The 13538-nt window shown below is 38.2% G+C and overlaps 2 protein-coding genes across 2 annotated transcripts; both read right to left on the reverse strand.

Annotated features, from left to right (window-relative positions):
- Positions 1 to 3274: 3274 nt before the first annotated feature.
- LOC132045918 (uncharacterized) lies at positions 3275 to 4963 on the reverse strand. Its single transcript, XM_059436489.1, has 3 exons — positions 4148 to 4963; positions 3551 to 3948; positions 3275 to 3458 (listed from the first exon to the last, which is right to left on the reverse strand). The coding sequence occupies exons 1-3, from the start codon at positions 4961 to 4963 to the stop codon at positions 3275 to 3277; spliced, it is 1398 nt and encodes a 465-aa protein (XP_059292472.1).
- Positions 4964 to 8722: 3759 nt separating this feature from the next.
- On the reverse strand, positions 8723 to 9505 carry LOC132045919 (mavicyanin-like). Its single transcript, XM_059436490.1, has 2 exons — positions 9243 to 9505; positions 8723 to 9161 (listed from the first exon to the last, which is right to left on the reverse strand). Exons 1-2 carry the CDS (start codon positions 9400 to 9402, stop codon positions 8764 to 8766), a joined length of 558 nt encoding a protein of 185 aa, XP_059292473.1. The 5' UTR covers positions 9403 to 9505; the 3' UTR covers positions 8723 to 8763.
- Between the last annotated feature and the right edge of the window lie 4033 nt (positions 9506 to 13538).

The raw sequence follows: 13538 nt of genomic DNA on the forward strand, positions 1-13538 counted from the left end.
GTCTTCAATGACCATTTCAATCAAATCAGAGATTTGGTTCGGGGCCGCCGAACATCTTGAACGTCTTTGGATTCCACAGATGGAGCAGGGCATTCTGCCCCGGAAATAGGTATTTGCACATTTTCGTTTCCAACAAGTAATATCCGTCGCAACTAATAGGTAACTTGTTGCGGCAGATGTTGTACTTGTTGTGATTTTTGACACAGCTGAGCCTCAGCCACATGTTCCAACACTAATATGTTTGTTTTGTCAGGTATAATTTTATGACGACAAACGCCGCTGAGTCGGTGAATTCAATGTTCAATGTTGAAAGAGAATTTCCCATTCTTCGCTCTATTTGATTCCATAAACGGGAGGTTTACTGAGAAATTTCATGAGAGGCGTATGGAGTTCATCGACTCACCAACCATCTTTGTTCCCTTAATGGAAAAAAAAATATCAAAATTTGTCAACTTGGGTAATAAGTTATTGGCCCATCAAATTGCCAACTACAAGTTCGAGCGTCATCGGCCACGGTTCGGTTGCAACGATCGATCCGCAAAGAAGATCTTGTACTTGTAGAGTTTTTGACACGGACAAAATACCTTGCCCACATGCTATGGCAGCGCTTCGAGTCCAATATGGTGAAGACTTTGGAAGGCGGATTTATGACTACTCATCTCCATATTATAGGGTGGAGAATTACATAATTGCATACTGTGAGGAAATGAATCCCGTGCCTTCTGAAGAATCTTGGGAAGTTCCTATGGAGATTTTAGAGAGAGAAATACCTCCTCCGCATGTTGATCCGAGCAAACCGGGAAGAAGACGGACAAAGAGGAGGCGTGGAATTGGGGAATCACTTGCAACGAGGAAAAACAAATGCTCCATATGCAAAAACTGGCCATAAAAAAACTACATGCCCAAACCGAATTGTTCCCTAGTTGTTAAATTTGCAATGTCTTGTAATAATAATTACTATTGTTTGTGTTTGTGAAATTGGATTTTATGACATTTTTATGTTGTTTCGTTAGTAAAATTGGTTTAAATGATATGTTGATCTTGCTCAAATCACCAATGTATGTTATGTGGTTTTGTAATTTTATGAACAGTTTCCACCAAGTAAAAATTCTGTTGCAACAGCTGTGTAACTTGTTGGGATTTTGCCAACAAGTAATCAAACTTGTTGCAGCAACTAACTTAACTTGGTTTTCCAACAAGTGACATGACTTGTTACAGTAAGTTCCTATAGTGTTTTGAGTTTTTACAACAAATGGAATGAGTTGTTGCGAAAAGTCCTTAAGTTGTTTCATCCAACAAATGGAATGAGTTGTTTCATCCAACAAGTGATATGACTTGTTCAACGGACTATGTTACTCTTTAACGCAATGATTATGTACTTGTTGCAACGGGTTATGCAACTCACGTAACAGATTATGCAATTCTTTGCAACAGATTATGTACTTGTTGCAACATGTTATGCAAGTTATTTATGCAATTATTCAAATAGATTATGCATGCACTTCTCGCAATTCTTATGATAGATTATGTAATTTCGCAACATATCATGAAATTTGCCGCAACAACTAGGATATAAGTCACATATGTTTAGTTATTAACAGAGGGAACCAACGATATTTAGTGTTAAACAAAGGGATTCAATGATATTTAGTGATCAATATATTTATCTACTAACATCCTTAATGGATTAGACGGTAATTTCATTGATTTGATGGGAAATTCTAAGCGTATACTTCCCAAATCGAGCGATCGTTAGTGTAATTTGATGAGAACTACTTGATTCACCCATATTTAGGTGTAAACAACGAAAACCAATGATATTTATTGTTTACTAAATGTTCCTAGCCAATTTGATGGTATTCTGAGTCAGGACATATGATCAACTAAGCGTATACTTCCCAAATCGAGCGATCGTTGGTGTAATTTGATGAGAACTACTTGATTCACCCATATTTAGGTGTAAACAACGAAAACCAATGATATTTATTGTTTACTAAATGTTCATAGCCAATTTGATGGTATTCTGAGTCAGGACATATGATCAACTAAGCGTATACTTCCCAAATCGAGCGATCGTTGGTGTAATTTGATGAGAACTACTTGATTCACCCATATTTAGGTGTAAACAATGAAAACCAATGATATTTATTGTTTACTAAATGTTCCTAGCCAATTTGATGGTATTCTGAGTCAGGACATATGATCAACTAAGCGTATACTTCCCAAATCGAGCGATCGTTGGTGTAATTTGATGAGAACTACTTGATTCACCCATATTTAGGTGTAAACAACGAAAACCAATGATATTTATTGTTTACTAAATGTTCCTAGCCAATTTGATGGTATTCTGAGTCAGGACATATGATCAACTAAGCGTATACTTCCCAAATCGAGGGATCGTTGGTGTAATTTGATGAGAACTACTTGATTCACCCATATTTAGGTGTAAACAACGAAAACCAATGATATTTATTGTTTACTAAATATGAAGCTTTTAAACAAGTTACTCATCCGTTACAACAGATAATGCACTTGTTGCAACATATTATGAACTTGTTGCAACAACTAACACATCTGTTGCAGTTTAAAGATTACAAACTTGTTGCAACGAGATGGTTTAGTTGTTGCAATTTCTTCAACAATTGAAAGATTTGTTACAACAACTGACTAATCTGTTGCAACAGATCACAAACTTGTTGCAACAGATTATCAACTTGTTGCAACTTCTAAAACAGCAGTTAGATTTATCGCAACAACTAACCTATATGTTGCAACAATCGAACCATAGATTTCGTTGCAACAAATTTACATCTTGTTGCAACAACTGACTCATTTGTTGCAACATATTACAAACTTGTTGCAACAGATGGGTTGGTCGTTGCAACTTCTTCAACAACAGTTAGATTTGTCGCAACAATCGACCCATATGTTGCAACAATCGAACCATCTGTTGCAACAGATTAACAACTTGTTGCAACAACTTACTCATCCGTTGCAACATATTAAAAACATGTTGCAACTTCTTCAACAGCTGTTAGATTTTGTGACTTGTTTAAAACTACTGAAACCACTGAACATAATATATTGAACACAACTTAAATAATGAACACCTAATATATACTTAATAAAATGTCTTAGAAAAGTACTGAACACCTAATATATACTTAAATTACATAATGTCATAAAAAAAAACTCCTAATATATACTTAAATTGTTCAAAGCCACATTTTGGCTCCAAAAAACGCAAAATCAATGAATCGTTTATCAACCCATCTTAGGGCTCCAACACCTTTTCAATGATACCTAATGCCCATCTCCATTGCATCCTCCCTACAGAGTTGTCGCTGATTAGACTTTCGGGTTTTGTCACAGTTGTGCCGGTAAGCAAAGCCTCTATAAAAGCAATTGACCACGAACCACATGCCTTACTAGTGACATTGCGGGGGAGATTTTGTAGCCTATTGAATTCCCACGATTCATTGAGTAACTTTGCAAGCAAGTGTGCGAACATTCCACTCTGTTGCAATAACTTGGGCCACAATTCCATTACCGACTCCATGAAACAAAAGAAATCGATTCTTCATAGACAGGAACGTTGCAGTCATACACATTTACCACTCCCTCTTCAATCATGAACTCGAGAGTGACAAAATGTGTGACATTAATATTCATCACTGTTAAAACCCTCTTTGCACCAGCCCATGAGCAGCCTCCTGGGTAGGGTCTGACACCCCTACAATAGTCGACCATATCATCATCCCACTTGAATTCAGCAAGTCTAACCTTCAGAGGCACGGCATTTGGAACTGTACTCTCTTTTGTCAATTCTGCGTACCTCTTGGACATGTTGTTGTAAAAGTTGAGGTCCAGGATTATGTCAGTGGAATCATAGTACTCAGGGAAATTGATTTGCCTCATACGCATTAGAAGCAGGACTTCATCTACATACTAAAGTAAAAGTAGTAAAACAGTTAGTTACTTAGTGCAACAGATTATCTACTTGTTGCAACAACTAGTTAACTTGGTGCAGCAGATTCAACAAAATAAAGGAACTGTTGCAACAGCCAGTTAACTTGCTGCAACAGATTATCTACTTGTTGCAACAACATACTGAATTAGATAGATATATACAAGTGTTGAAACTTACCCAATCCTCCCACCAAATTTCCATGCTTGTCATAGCCTTGAAGTCTTCTGCTCCAAATTCATGCATTGAGTACATGGTTCTCCCACTCTTTTTGGACTTGATTGCAGTCTCAACCTTTTTCTTTCTTTGGGCATGTACAGGCTTGAAAATATCCACCTTCTTTAGCACTTTTGGCCCAACATCAAGAAGAGGAGTCTCAATTGACTTACTGGGAGTAGCAACAGGTCTTCTTGATCTAACTGATGCAAGTGCCTTGGCAATTGCTTTGCCCCTCCTCCGAACATGAACAGGAGTATAAGGTGAGGAAAGATTCTTTGATGGATTGATACCCCTCTTGGATATCAACCTCTGCATAGAAGTGTTTGTGGCTTCTTGGGCCCGCACCAATTCCTCCACCTTTCTAATCAAATTATCCATTTTGTCCTTGCAAGTGGTGCACTCACAAGCACATGAGGGCACCTTAGAAGTACCGGCACCAACATCAGCAAATCTTCTACCACTCAATCCACCACCACTAAAATTACCACCAAATCCGGAAAAATCACTCAATCCAGGAACTGGAGTAAATCCACCAATATTAGCATCATCATCTCTTAATTTTTCCCCAGCAATACTTGCTGGGACATCATCACCAAGTCCACCACCACCACCACCAACAACATCAACAGGCTGAACAACACCACCAACAGCATCAGCACCACCAACAGCATCAACATCACCAACCAAATCACCAACAACAACATGACCACCACCACCAGCTACAACATCATCAACCCTAGTGATGGTCATCACTCCACCAATTCCCTTTGAACCCATCAATCAATCTGTCAGAGCACGATTCTTTGGGCACAAAGGTGACAAGGCATGGCATCTCCAACTCTCTTATTGTTGGGACAAGCCATGGGTTCACAACCTACAACAAGAAAGTAGATATATCATAATGGTGCTAAATCATAAAAAACAAATCCTATTTAAAATAAATTATCAGGTTGTTGCAAAAGGTTACACATCTGTTGGACAATGTCCAACAAATAGGTAACTTGTTGCAGCAGGTATCTTATCGTTGGAAAATTTTCCAACGGTAATGGGTAACTTGATATTTTTGTTGCGACGAGTTGATCATCTGTTGGATATTTTCCAACATGGGTAACTTTGGGTAATTATGTTGGACATTGTCCAAAGATGGGTAAGTTACTCATCTTGTTGTAAAAAACTAGTTTCATGTTATAATGATTCATCTGTTGGGTAACTTGTTGCAACGGGTTAATTATCTCTTTGGACATTTTCCAACGGATGGGTAACTTGTTCAGTTACTCATGTTGTAAAAAACTAGTTTCATGTTATAGATTCATTTGTTGGGTAACTTGTTGCAACGGGTTAATTATCTCTGTTGGACATTTTCCAACGGATGGGTAACTTGTTGCGAAAGAGTTACTCATTGTTGTAAAAAACTAGTTGCATGTTATAACAAATTTATCTGTTGGGTAACTTGTTGCAAAAAAGTTAATTATACGTTGGACATTTTCCAACAGATGGGTAACTTGTTGCAACAGATGCATGTGTTGTTGCAGCAGATTATAAAAGCTGTTGCAACACCTAGTCATCTGTTGTGTTCTAATGCTTACAGCTTCCTTAGGGGGTTGAAAAGGTCAACACTCAATTTTGTGTTGTTCTGGCGTGAGCCATCTAAGAATTCTTGGATAGGTAACTTCTTCGGAGTATTCCTTGACTTGATGCACGAGGTGAGGAATGGCTTCAAATGCCCAAGCCTAGAAAAAAAGATGCCATCAAAAATTAAAATAGTGATTGAAATAATTTTAAAAAAAAAAAAAAAAAAAAAGGTAAAACATTGAAGAAAATTTACCATGAAAGCCCAAGGGAAGCCATATAGGTTTTGTGTCTTCCCCGTTGGCTTCAAATCCTTCATCAAATATTCAACAATCAAGCTAAAGCTTTGAAAACCCCAGGCATAGTTGTTGAAGGCATCATAGTCCTCAGCAAGTTTAATCAATCCAAGCGGTATGTTGTAGTTTACATCTCTTGCCCAAAGAACATGTGCACAAACCAAACTAAGCACAGTGCCTCCTTGTGCTTTTTTGAGAAAGTTTTGGACTCCAAATCTTGCAACAATTTCTTTTGAGTGTAGCTCTTTCCCACTAAGTTTACCAAAGAGACATCATTCTTAGCTTTGGAACCCTTTGCTTTCTTGGCTGCCTTGGGTGTCCGGGCTGGCTTGGTTAATACAACAGTAGGAAGAGGCTCACAAGGATAACATCTCAATCCGGTAACTATGGCAAACTCCTTCATGCCAAAGCAAACCGGCATGCCACAATAATTGATCCAAATCTCATCCTTTCTATCACAAATAATCTTACGCTTCAAAAGCTCGAAACCATTGTCATTTGAAATCGGGCACCGTATCTTCAGCAAATCTAAATAGGGCCCAAAGCAACTAGCCCTAAAGAAATTCTCCAACCCCCGCCACGGAGAATGCCCCTGAAGGTGTCAAAGCCCTTGCCCATGGTTGATCTAACCACAAAATCACCGGACAAATCCTTATTTCCATTCAGCGGCATCGTCACGCCGTACTTTTCAATGCTGAAACTCTTGACGACCTCCTCAATCGAAGGTCTATTGGGATCTGTGGCAATACTAGAAGACTCAACAAGATTGGCATCCACATTATGTTTCCTTTTTCTTCTTAACTCGGCCAAGGTTTGATCTGTTGATTCTTCTTCTTCATTATCATTTTCAGTTTCTGCATCTTCTTCACCTCTTTCATCCCCTTCAGCTCCTTCATCCCCTTCATCTCCTTCTTCTTCACCTACTTCTTCTTCATCTCCTTCTCTTCATCTCCTTCAGCATTTTCTTCATTTTCTTCATCTCCTTCAAGAAATTTTTCATCATCTTTTTCACTTTCTTCTCTAGTTTCTTCACTTTGTTCATTTTTATCACTTTCTTCTTCATGCCCAACAGAGGTTTCGTGAGTTTCTCTCTCTTTACGAAGCCCCGGTTTCACTAACTCTTTCCTCATTTGTTGATTGACAAATAGCGATCACAAGTTTATCTAATGGTGTTTGCACCTTAGCTCTTTTACTACTTTCTCCCTCAGTTGGTTTCTCTCCTTTTCTTTTAACTGGAGCCATTTTATCTACACACAGGAGATAGAAAAACAGTTTTAATTGGTTAGTGCAACATTCAAAGTAAAAAGGGAAAAGGAATATGTTGCAACAAGTAATCAGTTGTTGCAACAGATTAAGAATATGTTGCAACAAAATACGAAGCTGTTGCAACAACTTATTACTTGTTGCAGCAGAATCTTAATCTGTTGGAAATAGAAAAACAGTAGCAAATCCTTAGCAACTGTTTTGATTTTTTACAACAGCTTGTTAATATGCTACAACAACTGCTTGATTCTTTGCAAAAACCTCAACAATTGTTTTGATTTTATCCAAGCTGTTGGATAAAATCAAAACTTTTCCTAAACCATAGCATGACAGCAACAACAACAGCAAAAACATCTAAATTTAACTACAAAACATCTACATTTCACTACAAACACACAACCATCACAAATCTCACTCACAACTTAAACAAAATACACCAAATAGGATTTTTTTTTAACCATGCAACCTCAGCAGATGTTTGCAACTGTCAAACAAGTGTTGAATTTCAACAACAACAAATAGCAATAACAACAGGAGCAAAAACATCTAAATTTAACTACAAAACATCTATATTTCACTACGAACACACAACCATCACAAATCTCACTCACAACTTAAACAAAATACACCAAACCATGCAACCTCGGCAGATGTTTGCAACTGTCAAATAAGTGTTGAAATACAACAGGTAACCTCAGTTGTTGGAAAACATCAACAAAATTGCAAGCCTTTTTTTTTCGAAACAACAAGGAGAAGAAGAACAAAAACAACACCAAAAATCATAATTTCACAACCACAACCACTATTTACAAACTCACAAACCCCAACAAGTGCAACAAATACACGAAACTACAATAAAACAAACAACATTCAAGAAAAACCCATGCTCTTCTTCATCTTCTCTAACCAAAATCATCATTTTCACACTCTGATTTCAAAACCCTAACTTTTGAACCAAGTGAAAAAAAAAAAAAGTTTACCTGAGAATGAATAGAGAAGCAACAACAATGGAGAGAGAGAGAGAGAGAGAGAGAGAGAGAGATGGAGAGAGAGGAACGAACAACAACAATGGTGGTCGCCGATTTTTTGCAGAACGGAGAGAGAGAGAGAGACAGGACTGGAACTGCTTTTTTTTTTTTGAAATAAGATGAACAAGTAGTTGGGATCGTGGGGGGAAGTGGGTTGGAAGGAGTTTTTGTATAATGTGTGTGGGTTGGAAGAAGTTTTTGTATAATGTGTATGGGCTTTTGTGTATTTTGTAAAAGATTATAAGTTTTAAAAATTATAATTCAGTCCCAATTTTAGTTAATCACATTTTTAAGACAAGTTTGACCTTGGCTGGTCAAACTTGTCACCATTTCTAATTATGAGACTTTTTTGTCACCTGAGTTAATAAAACCCATCAAATAAACAATCCAAAACACACCCTTAACTAAAATGTGAAGATCCTCAAATTCGCATCAAGCAAAATACCAAGGGCAAGAACCCAAGTGTTGCCAAAAGTATAGAATCTAAACCAACATGGTTGGACAAATTAGTTGAACTAGGAACGATAGTTGAAGGGTTGTTGCTCTTAGAAGAAGGTGTAGGAAAACTAGAGGCCCTGGCCTGAGGTGCCAGAGCTGCAGCTGGAGAAACTACTCTATTATCTTCAACATTTACATGAAGTTTCATCCCTCCAAGACAATGTAACCTGTTCCCACAAATGAAGTAACTGTCCCCTGGCTTTGTTAATGGGAAAGATGTATTGCCTTTGCTGCTCGATTTTAGTGATTTGGTTATGTTGCACCCATCGAAATTCTCCTTTGTTACCTCATACACGCTATGGTACGTTGAAAATTGGAACACTGCAAAAAAGATGAGTCGATCAATGTAATTAAGATTTGATCTATAGATGGGTACTTGGAGAGAAGAGATGATGTACTTACAAAGAACATCGCCAACGACTAATCTTTTGCCTAGCAACCATGTATCAAGATCAGTGCTAATATCCCAGCCAGAATTATCACCCACCATGTAGTTAGTGGCTGAACCTGAGTATGCAAGAGCAAGAATAACCATGACATAAACCAGTAGAATCTTTCCCATAATTGGAATTGCTTGGAAGAAAGATAAAATTGGTTGTACATATGTATATACTACTATGTTTGTGGCATGCAAGATAGGAGATTTTGTAATTAGATTACCTAACTTTATTAGATAAAAGCTTAGTTGAAATAGCTTTCATAAGTGAATTATAGAACTATAGAGAGGAGGAGGACAGAGGCGTTTGTTGAGATTATGGACAAAGAAACTGTTTAAAATTGTTATGTTGGTTCAGTTGTGGAGCATAATGTGTCCTGTTTTAGAAGGCAGCTTAACGCCTGTTGACTCCAAATTCTTTCTCTCTATCTTTTTCACTTTGGAAATGAGTGTCTCATCTGGTAAACCAAAAAGTGGATTATATACAAGTTTCTTTAACTTGATATGTCAAGTCTGACAGAAAATAATTGTTTATCCAGCACTTAAATAGATGTTACAAAACATTAATATACCAGAAATAGGCAGGAAGTACTGCATACTGGTTATAACCATACAAGATTCAAATCTCACCAAAATCTTCAGTCTCTTCTTGTTTTCCTTCTTCCCTGTTTAAGGACACCCCCGCTCCACGAGTCCGGAACCTAAATGACCCAAAAAAAGCAAATGAACCAAAATACCCCAACAAATAAAAGTGGTACCACAATACCTTTAACGCAGTAATTTACTGCGTTAAAGGACTTAACCGTAACGGCATGGTTAAGTCCAATAGCGTAGTAAATTACTGGGCTATTCTGCTTCTTTTTTTTTTTTTTGGTTACTTATTCTCTTTCTTTTAAATTTTCGCACTTTTTTCATACTTTAGCCATAGATTAATCATGCTTCGAGACACCGGAACGTCAATATTTTAAATAGAACCCCTTTTTTTTTGTGCAATTAATAATGTTGGCTCAATACGTCAAGGATAGGCAAAAGTTCAGGTCGTCATTTTAGTGGTTGAAAAGTGATCGAAGTAAGTTTTTGTTCGAAAACTTTTTATCATTAGCTTTAAGTTTTTTAATTTTTAGGGTTTCGTGTTATTTTTAAATTAATGCGTAACTTTATTTCGAATATGTCACGACTTTTTTTTATGATCAATTTAGGATGTCACACGAGTTAGTTATAAATGATAATAAAGACTAAGATAATATTTATAAACATAAATAGATACGCAAAAAAAATATAATATTACTACTGATCCACATCGGGAGACGACACCTCATCCTCGTCGGGAGATGTGACCGCAGGCGCCGAAGGATGAACCTGAAAAATATATTAAAATTAGTACTAATTTTTATTTATATTGAATACATTAACGTTTGTTAAAAAAATCAGACCTGTGTATCGACAGGTGGCTGAGTAGGCTCCTGAGAGGGCTCCTGAGGTGGGTCTGGTGCAAAATATGAAGTATTCTCATGGACGGGATGCTGAGAGGCTAAAGTTGGAGCGGTGTGTTGTTCGAGGTCCAAATAAATGTTAAAAAAATTAAAGTAATATTCACCTTATATTAAATAAAATTAAGTTTTACTAAAAATCTTACCTGTGGCTCGGTAGTCTCATGAAAAGACACCTGTGGCTCGGCAGACTCAGGAGAAGACACATGTGGCTCGGCAGGCCTATGACAGAACGCCTGAGTAGGTGGCTCTGATGGACCCACTGGCGCCGAATCCTAAAATATAAAAAATTACAAAATAATAAATAAGATATATATGTTTAAAATAAGTACTTTAATATTTTAAATAAGTATTTTAAATACTAACCTGGACTAAAAACTCGTCGAAGTCAAGATACCTGGGACCGTCTACATTTCTCACCGGCTCCTCCTCCGGTATTGATGCGCGAAGCGCCACCCAATCGATGTCATCACATACCTAGAGGAACGCATTCTAGCTCGACTGAGATGAAGACTAAGGTATCTCCGCAAGTGGGCGCGCCGGCGCAAACGTAGGTGACGACGGTCTAGCTGAGCTGCCCCGGGATCGAACGGCTGCGGATGGACTCGAATGGGAGCGGCCTCATCCACCAGATGGTGTCCTTTATCACCATATCCTCTAGGAGCACCGCGTCCTCTAGCAGCACCACGTCCTCTATCAGTACCTCTTCTGCCTGGCTGTGTTCCCCGTCCGCCTCTACAATGTCCTCCTCCTCGCGCCGCCTGATACTGACCCTCTGGAACAGGATCATGCATTCTCCTAATCTCTCCTGCCTGCTGAATACCGTCCTCGAATATCCATACCATCTCCCCAGCAAGCCCCGCAACCTAGAGGTTAGATATATGGTCTAACCCGAGTATGCGCAGTTGTTGTACGGTCACCAGCTGCATTTGTTTTCAACAGTAAAAAATAGTTAATTTTTAAATGTAATGATTAATACAATTAAATAAATTCAAGTGCGATAAACTTACCAAACGCCTCGTACTGCTCCGCGAGTGTTGCGTATCCTACATCCCTAGGGGGACCTAAAGCGGGGTTGCCAATCAAGCGACGTGTGATCCCATGGTACAAGTGCATATAATCCATGATGGGAGTCGCATGACCGACCTCCGATAAACTCTCGAACCTGTCCTCCCAACGCTGGAGCTGGACACCCGTGAAAGTCAGAAATGCATCATCGATGGCCGATCGATCATCCCGCGTGCAGTGTCGGAGCTCATGACGAACGCAGGAGGTGGGGGTATATTTTGTCGATGCCCAAACTGTCGTATATGTGGTCCTTAACAATGACCAGGTGTATCAATGGACAAAGAGACCTTCACACAGCTTGACCAGCATTGCAAAAGGCCTACAAACCATCCAAAATAGCAGCGTACGGCGTCTATAAAAATCGCTACATAGAATATAGCTACAAATTAGTGATCAACAAGTAGAAAATAAAATAATTAAATTAATAGTGTAAAATTAAATAGTTTGTAACACCCCGTATCGTTAGAGTTCTAGTGGGAAAAAAACTGAAGGTTTGAACGTTTTCCGAAAATGGTTGACAGGCCTATTTCGGGAAACCATAAACCCTTTATTAGTTGGGAATTTGGGAAAGTACCCTTAATGAAAGTTGTAGTACATAGAAATATCTTTCCAAACATATAAGGATCAGGCCAATCGGGGTCCAGATCAAGGAGATATGATCGTCTCAAAATGGCTAATAGAGGGGTACTCAAAAGTTTTCGATAAGTCTGCCTTCCAACTAAATTTCGTGAAAATCCATTGGGAATTTGAGAAAGCTTAAAACATGAAAGTTGTATCCCTTTCAAATATCTTTCCAACGGTATATTATGGTCCCAAAACGGAGTTTTGTGCGAGGAGTTATGCCCATGTTACCGAACGCTGTCAGAATGGCCTAGGGCGCCGTCCCAAGCCAAAATTTACAAAAAACGTAATTTTCATCAGGGCCTGTAATATAGGCCTAGTACCCCGCCTTGGGTGACGCACCAGGCCAAATTATGCGTGAAACATCCTTTTCGAATTTTATATGTACCCAACTCTGAAAAACTTTTCCCACTTCTTTCTAAACCGTCTTTTTGGAGAGAAAACACTCTAGGGCTTCCACAAAGCATAAAAGGTGAGTTCCTACTCAAACCCCATTGATTATTACATCAATCTAACAGAGATTAACGCTAGAATCCCAATCTATTCCATAGATTATCGATTGAATCTTCGTCTTGGACAAAGGAACCCTAGAATCCGAATTCAAAAGGATTGAACTTCAAAAGGTAATACTTCTACTCTCTAATCACTTATAGTTGTGAATTGATGAGTTCTTGGGAGAATCGTAAATGGGTTTGATAGAGAGTACCATATGAACTATGCTAGGGTTTTAGATTATTAACTTAGGATTGTTGTAGTCATATGGGTGATGAAGAATGATGTTACTTTCATCAAATTGAGATTGTAGAATCACCTAGAAGTAATAGAAGGGGAATTGGGTGAAGAAACACCATTAATGGAGATTGTGGAGCTTTATGCCCACTAAGTGTTTGATAAAATGCTTAGATGACCAAAGCATGGATATTATTGCTAATATAGAATCCCTTTGACTTGTATTGATATAGATCAAAGTTGAAAGGATTGACGAACGTTGTATTACGCTCAAAGGCTGGAATTAAGGTATGTGAGGCTAACTATCTACGTTAGGGAATGTTCATGATTCTCCCTAAGTCTCATTCTTCATAC

The sequence above is a fragment of the Lycium ferocissimum genome, unplaced genomic scaffold (assembly GCF_029784015.1).
Source record: "Lycium ferocissimum isolate CSIRO_LF1 unplaced genomic scaffold, AGI_CSIRO_Lferr_CH_V1 ctg8568, whole genome shotgun sequence".
Taxonomy (NCBI): Eukaryota; Viridiplantae; Streptophyta; class Magnoliopsida; order Solanales; family Solanaceae; genus Lycium; species Lycium ferocissimum.